General features: G+C 56.1%; 4 protein-coding genes across 4 annotated transcripts; 1 reads left to right on the top strand and 3 right to left on the bottom strand.

The window, feature by feature from the left end:
* Window positions 1-873: 873 nt before the first annotated feature.
* On the bottom strand, window positions 874-2,317 carry N657DRAFT_647851 (uncharacterized protein). The gene is made up of 2 exons (XM_062793403.1): window positions 1,268-2,317; window positions 874-1,164 (listed from the first exon to the last, which is right to left on the bottom strand). Exon 1 carries the CDS (start codon window positions 1,861-1,863, stop codon window positions 1,372-1,374), a length of 492 nt encoding a protein of 163 aa, XP_062645439.1. The 5' UTR covers window positions 1,864-2,317; the 3' UTR covers window positions 874-1,164; window positions 1,268-1,371.
* On the bottom strand, window positions 2,231-5,095 carry N657DRAFT_600818 (glutaminyl-tRNA synthetase). Its single transcript, XM_062790087.1, has 6 exons — window positions 4,445-5,095; window positions 4,194-4,384; window positions 3,976-4,136; window positions 3,816-3,927; window positions 2,780-3,762; window positions 2,231-2,719 (listed from the first exon to the last, which is right to left on the bottom strand). Exons 1-6 carry the CDS (start codon window positions 4,879-4,881, stop codon window positions 2,639-2,641), a joined length of 1,965 nt encoding a protein of 654 aa, XP_062645438.1. The 5' UTR covers window positions 4,882-5,095; the 3' UTR covers window positions 2,231-2,638.
* A 684-nt stretch (window positions 5,096-5,779) lies between these two features.
* On the top strand, window positions 5,780-6,661 carry N657DRAFT_577136 (A1pp-domain-containing protein; the record flags this gene model as incomplete). The annotated part of the gene is made up of 2 exons (XM_062789231.1): window positions 5,780-6,441; window positions 6,520-6,661. The coding sequence occupies 2 exons, from the start codon at window positions 5,780-5,782 to the stop codon at window positions 6,659-6,661; spliced, it is 804 nt and encodes a 267-aa protein (XP_062645437.1).
* A 702-nt stretch (window positions 6,662-7,363) lies between these two features.
* On the bottom strand, window positions 7,364-11,325 carry N657DRAFT_647848 (ARM repeat-containing protein). Its single transcript, XM_062793402.1, has 3 exons — window positions 10,780-11,325; window positions 7,480-10,468; window positions 7,364-7,422 (listed from the first exon to the last, which is right to left on the bottom strand). The coding sequence occupies exons 1-3, from the start codon at window positions 10,950-10,952 to the stop codon at window positions 7,399-7,401; spliced, it is 3,186 nt and encodes a 1,061-aa protein (XP_062645436.1). The 5' UTR covers window positions 10,953-11,325; the 3' UTR covers window positions 7,364-7,398.
* Between the last annotated feature and the right edge of the window lie 846 nt (window positions 11,326-12,171).

Below are 12,171 nucleotides of genomic sequence, written 5' to 3'. Positions count from 1 at the left end.
CGCCTTGATGACTGCATTCAACGGACCTCGGTGGTTGATTGGTGCCAGCACTGCAACCCCTCTTCCTTACCTACAGTACTTAGTCCTCTCCCATGCCCATCAACAGCATGGTCAATCAAGCACTTTACCACCTTTTCAATTCAATCCACTGCTTTGACTCGGAATAGCTTCTTCCAGCGCATATCTCAGCGGTCATCGCCCTGCAGGTTCCAACACAATGCTGGACGATGTAACACTATGCCAATTCGAGGAAACTTACAGATTCGGAAGAGAAGGCAATACTTCAACACAGTATGTATATCGCAGGTAATCACATAAACATTCCTACAAAGTTTGCGTAGACTTGGTGCTCGAACCACTCTCGATCAGTATAAACCTTATCCTGGCAACATTTTGCCCGGCACAACATACCGTCCATGTGGTCTTTCTGCTTTTGTGCCGTGAGGTTCGAATTTCGGTTGAAGTCCCGGGTGCGGCCAGGCCATTCGCAGATGAATCTCCTGAGTTCGTAGTTTTCCTGGACATGCCTGCCACAAACGACCTTCCATAACCATTCCATTTGCATCAAGATGGTTTCTCCTTCTTGTGCACTGCCCGGATGTTCACGTCAATGTAGGATTGCAGCGTAAAGGCCTTGTCCCACCTTTCCTACGTGCTCTTATATCGCCAGACTCCCAGATGGACCGTTTGGATGTGGAATTGGAGCCTGTATGGGTCACCTTGGATGATATTCCCGCAGCGCTCTGAAACAAACAAAGTCCGAAGCCGACAAGGTGGTTGAGTTTTCGCTTCCGCGTTGATACAAGACACTAATACCGAGGACCCAGAGCCAGGACGGTAGGGTAGACCAAAGTTGGTAGAGACACCGTGAACTCAACGCTCTTAGCACAGGGTGGGAGGACACAACCCGCTGTATCCGCTGATACAACCCCCGCTACCTCGAGTTCGCCCGCTCCAGCCCTTGCGCACCTTGTCGACGGGTATGACTACCGAACTCGTCCGCACTTCCCGAGCGAATCAATCTCTTAACTGTCAGAAACATCCGCCACGCCGCTTCCTTTCGATCAGACACCAAGCCGCTTTTCACTTGCCAACGCCTCAATCAAGGAACTTCACTCACACCCCAGAGCCGCCCGCCGCCTTATCATCATGAACTCTCATAAGGTACACACACTCTCCCTGCGTATGTGCCTAACCGGGCCGTTCACCCCGACTGCCTCAATCACTTCCCCGCCCAATAAAACGCCTTATTAAAATCATACGGCAGAAAGACTACCACCTCGAACCCAACCCCCTCCCTCACCGCCGCCTCCTCCTCCTGACCCAATCAAGATCCCAACTCATCTCCAAACTCATCTCCTCACCCGATGATCAATATCCACTCCCTCCAATCAACATCATCATCACCACCATCCACCCATCGCCTACCCACGCCACTATACCGCTAATACGCCGCGTAGCGACAGACATACCGCCCACACGTCCGGCGGGGAGAAGACTTAGCGGCGGCGGTGGTGGTGGTGGTTGTTGTCGGTCTGTAGCCGCGTCCCGTCGTTCCCGTCGTTGTCGTCTCCACCCCGCAGCAGCCGTAATTGGGCTCGTAGTTGGAGGTACCGTAGGACCAGGAGGGGGAAGTGGAGGGATAACACCAGCATCGACATCGGCACCAGTAGGAGGAGGAGCAGGAGAGGAGCAAGAGGAAGTACAGAAGCAGGGGCAGGAGTAAGAGCGGGACGACGAGGTGAAAGTAGGGCAGGCGCCGGAACAGGAGACGCGGATGCTGCAACAGCAGTAGCGGCGATGGCGGGATGAGGAGGAGGAAGAAGAAGAAGGGTGGCGTTGGTTGATGGTTACCGAGCACATTGCTGTTTTGGCTGAACGTACTGCGGCTAGTCCGATGTGGCTATTGGGGTATTCCTGTGCTTCCAGTACTGACTGCTTGCTTGGTTCCAGTGATTGATGGTAGAGCTCGAGACGAGATTCAAGACGACTCTACGATATTCCTAGGCCACGGAGTGAATGGTGTTATTGAAGCTGAGCTGTGTCAAAAACTGAGATGGCGCAAAAGAGAAAGAAGAGGTTGATGGAAGAGGCTCCGGAGAAGAAGGGGGGAACCAAGGACCTGGAGTAGGACGGGAACGATGGGTGATACGAAGAGCCGCATCACATGCTGAAGGCGGACTGCTGCCTGTTAGATATCACTTAAAAACGTACACAACGACGCTTGATTGATACGCCTTAAGGATAGCAGTCGGACGACGATGAGGCAGGCGGGGATGGAAAGGGGGCGGGGAGCCACATGAAACGGAAATTGGCGGTGTGCATCGCCGGTTGAACACACAATCCAGCCCCAGTGGTTCAACATCGTGAGATTTTTGCTGCGTTAAATGGGCGATAACGTTAACCGGTTGAATTTTGTTGAACCGAGGCGCAGGAGGGCAAGGAAGCCTCATTGTACGCCCGGGCTCCAACTCGGCCATGTTGTTTAGCTTCCAAACTGGTGGGCGGGAGCACTGGTTGCACAAACGGAACATGAACGGGTAGCCCAACATATCTTGGTTGAACAGCTGTCTATACCTGCGAGGCCTTCCTCCCGGCTTACTTGCACCGTCAAATGCCACACCTAGGGCATCTAAAGTCAGCTCTTCTCCTTATCCTCCTTGAGCGACACTATGCGGTTGAGCACAATCTTGTCCTTGGTGCTGTCCGAGTCCATAGCCTGCCGAGTATCGTTAGCATTCTTGGGCCTGCACCAGCCGATCACAGGAAGCTAACTTACAAAGTACGCAACGCGCATGCCCTGGAAGCGGACCGACTCTGGGCCACCCTTGCCAAGTTTATCCTCACCAGCAGCCTCAGGCCACGGTGCCCGCGCCTTGACCTCATCGAAGCCCGACTCAATCACGGCATCGGGGTAGATCACCTCGCTGTCTGGGTTGATATCGTTCAAGTACCCGCCCTCGGTGGCGGCTGGGTTCTCCGACTTGAACAGTGGGTTGTGCAGGCGCACTTCGCACTTGCGAGACCCCGAGCCCTCGCCGGCGGCAACCCACTGGATAAAGGTCTTGGGTTTCTTGGTCTCGCGGTCAAACATGGCACGGATCTCGGCGACTTTGCCCGTCGCCTCGTCCTTGGTGAAGCTGGTTGCCTTGATAGGGAATGGAGCCTGGAGCAGGCCAACTGTCTTCCCTGGCGCCAGACGGAAGTAATCCTTGCTGTCAACCTCGCGGAAGTCGGAGCGGTCAATATAGACGGTCTTGGAGAACTTGATCTTGTGGTCGCCCATGGCCGGGTTCTTGGGCGAGAACGGCACCGAGATTTCAATCCCATCGAACTCGTCGGCATCCTCGATAACCACAGGCACCGGGTCAAGTACAAGCATCAGCCTCGGCACGGTCCGCTCGAGATAGCGCCGGATAGTTTGCTCGAACCGGGAGATCTGGATGATGCTGTTCGTTGTTGTGACGCCGAGCTCATTGACGAACTCGAGAATTGCGCCTGGAGGGACACCTCTCCGGCGGACGGCGATCAGCGTGTAAAGCCGCGGATCATCCCATCCCCGTACGTACTTCTTCTCCACCAGCTCCTTCAACTTACGCTTGGAAAGCACAGTACCCGAGATGCTGAGGCGGCCGTATTCTCTCTGCATGGGCTGGAACTCCACAAGCTGCTTGTTCAACCATTCGTAAGACGTCCTGCTAAGGAAGAACTCGGTGGTGCACAGGGAGTGCGTGATGCCCTCGAAGCTATCGCACAAGCAGTCTACCGGGGTCAGTCCCTCACTGTTCCTCGAGCTGAGACGCAGGAGCACCTACGGGTAAAGTCATATGTTGGATAGATCTTCCACTTCGAACCGGTCCTGTGATGGGGCTTGTCGAGTACACGGTATGCAGCAAGGTCCCACATTTGAGGGTTGCCATCAGTAATCTGGATCAGTTAGCATGGTTAAGCATGCGCTAAGGCTAGAAAACATACGTCCTGCTTCATGCGTAAGAACGCTTCCCTCGGCTTGTACTTCCCGTCCCGCATATTGCGAAACTGCTGGATGTTTTCCTCGACCGTCTGTTCGGCGTGTTTGCACCGGTAGCGGGGGCTCGTCCCCTTCTCACCGCCGCGCTGAAGCTTGAGCTCGTCGTCTACGATCGGTCAGCAAGGGTAGAAGCGGCACCTAGCCAACACAAACGTGGACATACCCCCGCAGTGGCAGACATAGGCTTTCCCAAGCGTGATGAGCTTCTCGGCCAGCTCGTATAGCCTGTCAAAGTTGTCGCTGGAGTACGTGATCTTGTAGGGATCGAACCCGAGCCAGCGCACCATCTCCTCAATGGCGGTAAAGTAGATTTCTTCCTCGGCCTCGGGGTTTGTGTCATCGAACCTCAGATAGCTGGGTTATCCAGGCGCGGTCAGACCTTGTCTAGCAGGTCTTTGGGAGAGCTTCACATACCACTTGCCGCCGTGATACCTAGCAAAGCCAAAATTGACGGCAATCGCTTTGGCATGTCCAATGTGAAGGAAACCGTTCGGCTCTGGCGGGAACCGGGTGAAGACTTGGTTTTCGGGCCGCTCGTTGAAGACATCGTTGAGGAAACCCTGCTTGAACATGGCATCCGGGTCGATGGCCGCCTCCTCCATCCTTTCCTTGGGCTTTTTGGAGGCCACCGCGTCCTGGGCGGCCTTGAGAGCGGTGGCGGTGTCGTTTGCATCCTTGTTCTTCTCCTTGAGTGCCTTCTTTGCGCGCTTCGCCAAGCGCTTCTTCAGCTCTCCTTTTGACACCCACTCGCCCGTCTCCTCGTCGAGCTGCAGCTTTGTCCCGTTCTCAGCCGGAGCCGGCATGTCGCCGAGCTGCAATTTCGCAGCGGCATCTGCCACCGCGTCCGCCATGGTTTTGTCGGTCAGTGTGGTCGTCGAGGGTTGAAGACGGATCAGTTCGAGACAGGATAAATGCGCCGGTAGGCCTGGTCGCCGAGGTGACTTATCCTGTCCTCAAAGTCGAGAGCCAACCGATTCTTGGATATTACGTTCCGGCTGTTGGTTCTCTGGGGTCAAGGCCTGGTGAGTCAAGCCTTGTGTTATCGGGACACCGTGCCGTGTGGGCTGGCAGAATTAATTGGCGGAGCACTGCAATCATCCGCCAAGCCCGGCACCTCGACAGGGAGGGGTGGTCCACCGATAAGATAAGATACGGGAGCTCTCGTTGCGGGGTGATAAAGGTACGGTTTCGAGGGTTTCACAACTGAACGCTTTGGTGTTGTCTGAAAGGTCTAGACCATCGACGCTCCCTTCTGTTCCCGTTTTCGGGTGCATATTCTCCGTGTTACATGCTGCTGTCGTGCTTGCAATGAGCATTATGCTTGCCTAGCCATAATGCTTACCATATTGATGCATTGAGCGTCCATTCCATGGCATTGGCATAAAACTGAATACAGGGAGAAGAGAGATCACTCCGTGTTATGGCAGGTTGAACCAGAGCAGCCCCGCTTCTCTCGACCTCGACTCAACCTCCTGTACCGATACACTTATACGGTCGTTTGGGTCATCTCCGTGCGCACAACACACTGCAATTGCCTACTCGAGTACTCGGGAGCACTGCCATAAACTACTTGGTCCCTTTTTCCATTTCAGACTCGGCAAAGCACTAAATCCTCCGCTTCACGTCCCGTCCCTCCCATTCTTTCCCTCGTCGCTGTCCCAACCCATACTCCACAACGATTTGAACCCACCACACGACCCGGACCAACCGACACATCCACGCATGCACCTCCGCCGCCTCACCTCCAGAATGGCGCCTCTCTCAGCCTCCGACATCCCCTCCCTCTCCCTCCTCTACAAACTGTGCAAACTGTCGTCAGCACCCGCAGGCACCCCGCTCCCGAAAACCCTCCTGGGCCCCAACGGCACCACCCTGCCCTCCCCCTCCAAATCCCTCAACGACCGCGTGGGCCTCTTCCGCGGCGACATCACGACCCTCCCGGTGGACGCCATCGTCAACGCAGCCAACCGCTCCCTCCTGGGCGGCGGCGGCGTCGACGGCGCAATCCACCGGGCCGCGGGTAGGCGCTTGTACGAAGAATGCCGCACGCTTGGCGGCTGCCCGACGGGCTCGGCCAAGATGACCGACGCCTACGACCTGCCGTGCCGCAAAGTCATACACGCCGTCGGCCCCGTGTATGACCCGCTCGACCACGACGAGTCGGAGCGGCTGCTGACGGGGTGCTACACGCGCAGCCTGGAACTGGCGGCTAGCGACGAGGGCGGGTGCCGCAGTGTCGCGTTCAGCGCCATCAGCACCGGCGTTTACGGGTATCCGAGCCGGGAAGCGGCGCCGGCGGCGCTGAGTGCGATACGCAAGTTCTTGCAAGGGGCGAACGGGAGCAAGATCGACAAGGTCGTCATTGTCACCTTCGAGATGAAGGATGTAGAGGCGTATAATGAATTCATTCCGTACGTTTCTTTGCCACCGTCTGCTGCTTGGTTACCTATGCAAAGATGGTGACTGACTCTGGACGCTTCTTCCCATAGGCTTTATTTCCCTCCCGTCGCCGAGGCCGAGTCAACTGCCGATCTAGAAGACGACCCACGCGGGCCGGAGGCCAAGTTTGAGGCCGAAGCCGAGGCGGTTGTCATCGAGCTCCCCAGCGCTCCGACATCTGACCCGTCCTGACCCGGCCATGCCGGTAAGAAGCAGAAGCACGCGGGTCGCTGAGCGGCAGTGGCTATGATGAGCATTGGAGAGGTAGTGGGAAAAATTGCGCTTATGTTACGCCGGCGTTTGGGTGAGGCAGGTTGGGAAAGTAGTACGGACATGTCGGGTGGGGAGGTCATTCCCATGGGCTAGCATGGACTAGAACGGATATCAGCGCCATCGATCAAGGCGTTGTTCTGGCCAAGCATTTTATTTCTTCAGATCAACAAAGCGTACTTCGATGTTCATGCAGTCCGTCTCCCGCTGGTATCAATGAAGGGGGACACTTTGCGAGCCTTGGGATGTTTCAAACATAGGGACTGGTCCGAACCTGCAAGCCAGTGGGAGAGCAAAACCACTGGCAGTATGAGTGAGGACCGTTGGTATCATCATGATCTATATTGTCCTCTACTATCAGAGAACTTCCCCCCTCCCGTCTTAGTATCTTCTCTCCTGCCCAGCCAATGGAGATCGCAAACTAGACATCCCAGGGTCTCCAGTCCTGGAGGGGCTAGTCATCCCCATCGCCAGCCAAAGACACATACGGGGGGGAGGGGGGGGGCATCAGACGCATTACGATCATCCAGACTAAACATGAAAAGACATAAACCCATCAAGACCAGACCATGCAAACCAATCCCAGAAAAATAGGAAAGCAACTTTTGTGTACCCGGTCGTGACGCTGAAGACATGGAAAAGACCAGTGAGCGACACCTTTACTCGTCCTCGTCGCTGAAGACCTATAAATTTGTCAGCAAATGTGGCATGAACGGTTGTGGACAAAGGGATCGACATACCTCCTCACCACGCTTCCGGCGAGCCATACGCTCCTTCTTCTTCTTGCGCGCCTCGGCGCTCGTGAGCTTGGCCTTCTTCTTGGTCGACTCAATCTTGTTGCCCATAGCGTCGAACTTCTCCTCCTCCTCCCCATCATCCGCCTTCAAGCGGGGACCAGAACCCTGGCCCTGAACCCAGTTATGGCCAGAAGGAGTCATCTTGCCGTCCATGACAGCCCAGACCTCCTCAGTCAAGTCCTTGGTGAACTCGGCGCTGTGGGTGATGATGATGACACCACCCTCAAACTTCTTTAGGGCCTTGGACAAGGCACCAAGAGAGTCGCGGTCGAGGTAGTTGGTAGGCTCATCAAGGACGATCAAGTGAGGACGTTGCCACGAGCAGGCGGCGAGTACAACCTTGACACGCTGACCACCAGAGAGACCACGCATGCGCGAGTGCGAGACCAGCTCAGCATCGAGGCCGAAGTTGGCGCAGTGAGATTCAATCTCCTTGCGGACCAGAGGCCGGAACTGACCAGAGGCGAGGGCTTCCTTCATATCAACCTCAGCAACCATCTTCTGGTGAGAAGCAAGAAGCTCGTTACGGGGCAGCCAGGCGTTGTCAGCCGTCATCATGGGCACCCAACGCTCGTTCTTCATGCCGACGTTCTCGCCGAGGGCGAACGAGCACTCGTACTCGTAGCTGTTCTTGAACTTGCGGCGGCTGTGGATGCCAATGACGCGACGCTGAGTACCCTCAATCTTGAAGATCTTGTTCATGGCCTGCTCATCAGCCTCGGTAATAATCTTATTGGCACGGTCCATCGTCTCACGATCCTCGCCGGTCTGGAAGCGCCACTGGATGTACTCGGACGGAGTCTTGTCCAAATGGTTATCGATGTGGGCGAACGCGTGCTGCTTGATGTACGCGATACGAATGTTTTCATGCTGGTAGATCTCGCCGCCAGTGGGGATGAGCTCACCGGTGAGCACGTTGATGAGAGTGGACTTGCCGGCACCGTTGGGGCCAATGACGGCAATACGAGAGCCGAGAGAGCACTGGAACGTGATGTCCGTGAGCTGCGGCTTGTCGGTGCCAGGGTACTGGAAGCTCATCTTAGTGGCACGCAGGATAGCCTTGGCCTTGGTCTTGACACCCTCGAGGAAACCGGGCTCGGGGAAGCTGAACTCGATCTCGGAGGCGCCGAGCTCGTAATAGGACTTGGCCGAAGGGCAGCGGCGGACAAACTCCTTGAGGTTACCCTTGTAGCGCTTGAGCTTGAATCGCTCGTAGTGGATAATGTGCTGGCACACATTGTCGAGGAAGCTGCTATCGTGCGAGACAATGATCGAGGTGCAGGGCGAGTTGATCAAGTAGTCCTCGAGCCACTTCACGTTCTTCACGTCGAGATGGTTGGTCGGCTCGTCGAGAAGGAGAATATCGGGCGCCTCGAACACGGCACGGCACAAGGCCAACTTCATCTTCCAACCACCGGACAGAGCAGTAATCTCACCCTTGATCATCTGATCGGTGAAACCGAACTCGTTGAGCTGCTTAACGACGTCCTCCTGTGTAGTCGTGACACCAGCCTCGGCAAGCTTCTTCATGGTCCAATCGATGGTGGTCATCTCAGTGTCGGCAGAGTCAAGGTCGTGCTCGACGAAAACCGTCTTGACCTCGCTCTGCTTGGGGAAGCCCTCGACCTGCTCATTGTTGATGGCACGCATCAGAGTGGACTTGCCAGAACCGTTGGGACCGCACAGACCGTAGCGCTGGCCACGCTTCAGACGCAGGCTGGTCTGGTTGAGCAGGATCTTGGCACCGTAGGCGAGAGAGAAGGTGCAGTTACAAAGGTCCTCGCCCTCCTCTTCGTCGTCCTCAACGTCCGCTTCGTCAGCAGCGCCGGGGACAGCGCGCCTGCGAAGCGCGTCGACGACAGACTGAGACTCGTCGTCGCCAACAACGACAGTAACATAAGGTTTAACGCTCTCGGCCCACGTGGCAGCATCGGTGACCTTCTCGTCGACCAGCTGGCCTGCGATGGCAGTGGCATACTCGAGGACAGGAGCGAACTTGTCAAGAGCAGCGGCGTGCTTGCCAGAGAGGATCTCCTTCAAATGACCCATAATGGTGGCGACGTCGCCGTTATTGCGGACCTCGGGAATCTTGCCGTCGACAACATTGCCGACGCGGATCAGAGTGTCAAGCGCCTGCTTGGTCTTCTCGCGCGCCTCGGGATCAGCAAGGTTGTCGTAGTTCTTCTGGAGACCGGGCATCATCTTGGGCAAGAAAGGAGCAACAACGTTGGGGTCGTCGACGAGCTTGCACATGTTGTCGACAATGACAGCCGACTTGCGCTTGATAGCGGTATCCCGTTCAGCGAGACCACGGTCAAGCAGAGGCACCATGAGGGCGAGGGTCGGCTCCTGCACCTCGGTGACGAAAGTAGTGGCACCAAGCAAGTGAACAGTCTCCGGGACGTTCTCGGGCTTGGCAATACACTTGATCAGCTCCGGGATGAAGCGCTCGATATCGCGGTTCACAATCAATTGGCACACCTGCTCCATGGTCTTGTAGGCGCGATCCTTGACCTCCTTCTTGGTGTCCCACATGGCCTCGGAGACGACCGGAATGAGATCCGGAACACGGAAAGCCGTCTGGGTGGGAGCAGTCCGGATTAACGTGTCGATGAAGTCGAGGGCCGTCATCTTCTCGGGCCACTTTTGGGCGTTCCTCAGCGAGTCGATGAGGGCAGGGAGGGTGGCCTTCACGGCGTTGGGGTTCAACGCCTCGGCGATGGCGAGGGCAGCCGCGATGGCGGCATTCTTCACAGCGGTAATCTTGTCGCCGGCGCCGGCCAGGACGCTGGGGAGCAGCGCAACGAGGTAGGGCTCGACACTGGCGGAGACCTCGTTGTGCTGGGCGATGGCCTGGATTGTAAGGAGGGCCTTCTCACGGACGGTGGCGTCCTTCTTGTTGGCGAGTTGTTTCTTAAGAGTCTCGACGGTCCTGAAAGCGGGTCACATGTCAGCTCCAAAGCTCCCACTTTCCCCGCTGCGACACGATAAAAATTGCTGTTTCGGAAATTTTTGCTTGAGCCAAAAAAAAATCGGCCCCTGTGCAAGAACGCGGAAATGTGATTCGCTGAAAAATCCACCCGCGACCCATTTGAACCCACACTTTCTCCCTTAGCGGCGGAAGGCGGCGGGCTCTGTTGGGCAGCGCACAAAGCGCTGGGCTCGACATGAGGGGGGCGAAAGACAAGGGCAGCGGGAGGGGCATGGCGGGGTTTGCTCGTGGGGCTGGGGGCAATCTCTTACCTGGTGGGGGTGTCGAGGTCCTCAATGCGCCCGTTGATGAACGAAGCGATGGCAGCGGCAGACTCCTTGACGGCATCGGCCTCCTTGGAGATGGTGAGCTTCTGCATCAGCTCATCGAGAACCTTGACGCTCTTGGCGTTCTCGGACGCAACCTGAGAAGTGGCGGCAGGCATGGTGACTGATTGTGTGGTATCGAAAATGATGCTGTTGAGGGAAAAGATCGAGCGTCTATCGGATCCGAGGAATCTAATCCGCAGTCTATCCGGAATATGCGAAACGGTGCCGCGTCTATCGAGGGTATCTTGTTGCGAGCGGTTTCGCGCGTAGACTTTCGATGGAGAGTCGAAATGTCTACTCTAGGCTGGCCCTTCTCGAAGAACCGTAAAAAGTAAGGACTGAGCGGAGAGCGTTCTCGATGGAACGAACAGTCAAGAGGAAGGGGTGAAAGAGGAGGAGACCTGAGAAAGCAGAAAGGGACGGAGGATTGTGGGCGGTGGCAGAGAGGTATTTGTACCTAGGAGGATTCGCAGGGCGGAACCCACATTCTGTTGAATGGAGGGGGAAGGCGAAAACCAAAATTTTTAGTTTCCGCCTCACACCGCCTTCGGCAGCCCCGAATCAGGTATAGCTTGGTCGAGATAACGCTTGGCAAGAATCAGATACCAACTGCCCTTCGATGGCAGTCGCATTGCTCATTTTCAACGTCTGACTTGGATCAATCCCGTCTTGTTGGGCAAACTACGCTTCCCCGATCCAGCCTCCGGTCCACTGCAGTGGCTGGCTTTGTTCGCCGTGGCGAATTCAGATGCTTTCTCCTCAGTAATCCTGTTACAACTACGGCGAAATCCTTGGATGGTGGGTCGAGATTTTGTGGCAGAGATTCCTCAACCGTGTCAGCGTGCGCAAGCCGTGACGGAAGAACTGCTCAAAAAACTTAATGTCCCCTGAGTTCCAGTGGTTTGCATGACCGCCAGCAGATGAGGCATTGATGTGAATGGGTGTTCATGTTGCTCGCAATGGGAGGAGTGCACTGTAATGGTCGCTCCCTCCCTCGTCATAATCCCATCGTTTCCCCTCCTGCTGCAACCGATATCGACTCGATAAGCTTTACAAGGTGTGGCGGTGAAACAATCTACACAGTGGGGAGTTCGACAGTTTGAGGTCAATGGACGCCTGGCCTGCACCCTGCCTTGCACAATAAGGTAAGCAAGCTGAGGCAAGCCGGATCTGCGCCACCCAAAAAGGCCACCGGCTCGGACCAGATCAAAGGGGGTTGTCGAGACGAGAGTCTGGAACAACGGCGCATTACACATCTGAAATGAGAGGTAGACTCACTGCGTGGCTCAATTTCGCTAACATTGACGCCGCCTCTGCCCATGGATGGTCAGGGCC

This window comes from Parathielavia appendiculata (assembly GCF_033297405.1).
Source record: "Parathielavia appendiculata strain CBS 731.68 unplaced genomic scaffold N657scaffold_11, whole genome shotgun sequence".
NCBI classification, from domain to species: Eukaryota; Fungi; Ascomycota; class Sordariomycetes; order Sordariales; family Chaetomiaceae; genus Parathielavia; species Parathielavia appendiculata.
The sequence above is the reverse complement of the archived record's forward strand: the minus strand, read 5'-3'. Positions and strand labels throughout refer to the sequence as shown.

Excerpts from the sequence above, each read along its gene's own strand:
- N657DRAFT_647851 (XM_062793403.1), bottom strand. The coding sequence starts at position 1,863 with ATGTGCTCGGTAACCATCAACCAACGCCACCCTTCTTCTTCTTCCTCC.
- N657DRAFT_600818 (XM_062790087.1), bottom strand. The coding sequence starts at position 4,881 with ATGGCGGACGCGGTGGCAGATGCCGCTGCGAAATTGCAGCTCGGCGAC. Across the intron at positions 3,928-3,975 it reads TCTTACGCATGAAGCAGGAC|ATTACTGATGGCAACCCTCA; the intron begins GTATGTTTTCTA and ends TAACTGATCCAG. Across the intron at positions 3,763-3,815 it reads TCCAACATATGACTTTACCC|ACTGCTTGTGCGATAGCTTC; the intron begins GTAGGTGCTCCT and ends TGACCCCGGTAG.
- N657DRAFT_647848 (XM_062793402.1), bottom strand. The coding sequence starts at position 10,952 with ATGCCTGCCGCCACTTCTCAGGTTGCGTCCGAGAACGCCAAGAGCGTC. Across the intron at positions 10,469-10,779 it reads GACCTCGACACCCCCACCAG|GACCGTCGAGACTCTTAAGA; the intron begins GTAAGAGATTGC and ends ACCCGCTTTCAG. Across the intron at positions 7,423-7,479 it reads GCCGGAAGCGTGGTGAGGAG|GTCTTCAGCGACGAGGACGA; the intron begins GTATGTCGATCC and ends ACAAATTTATAG.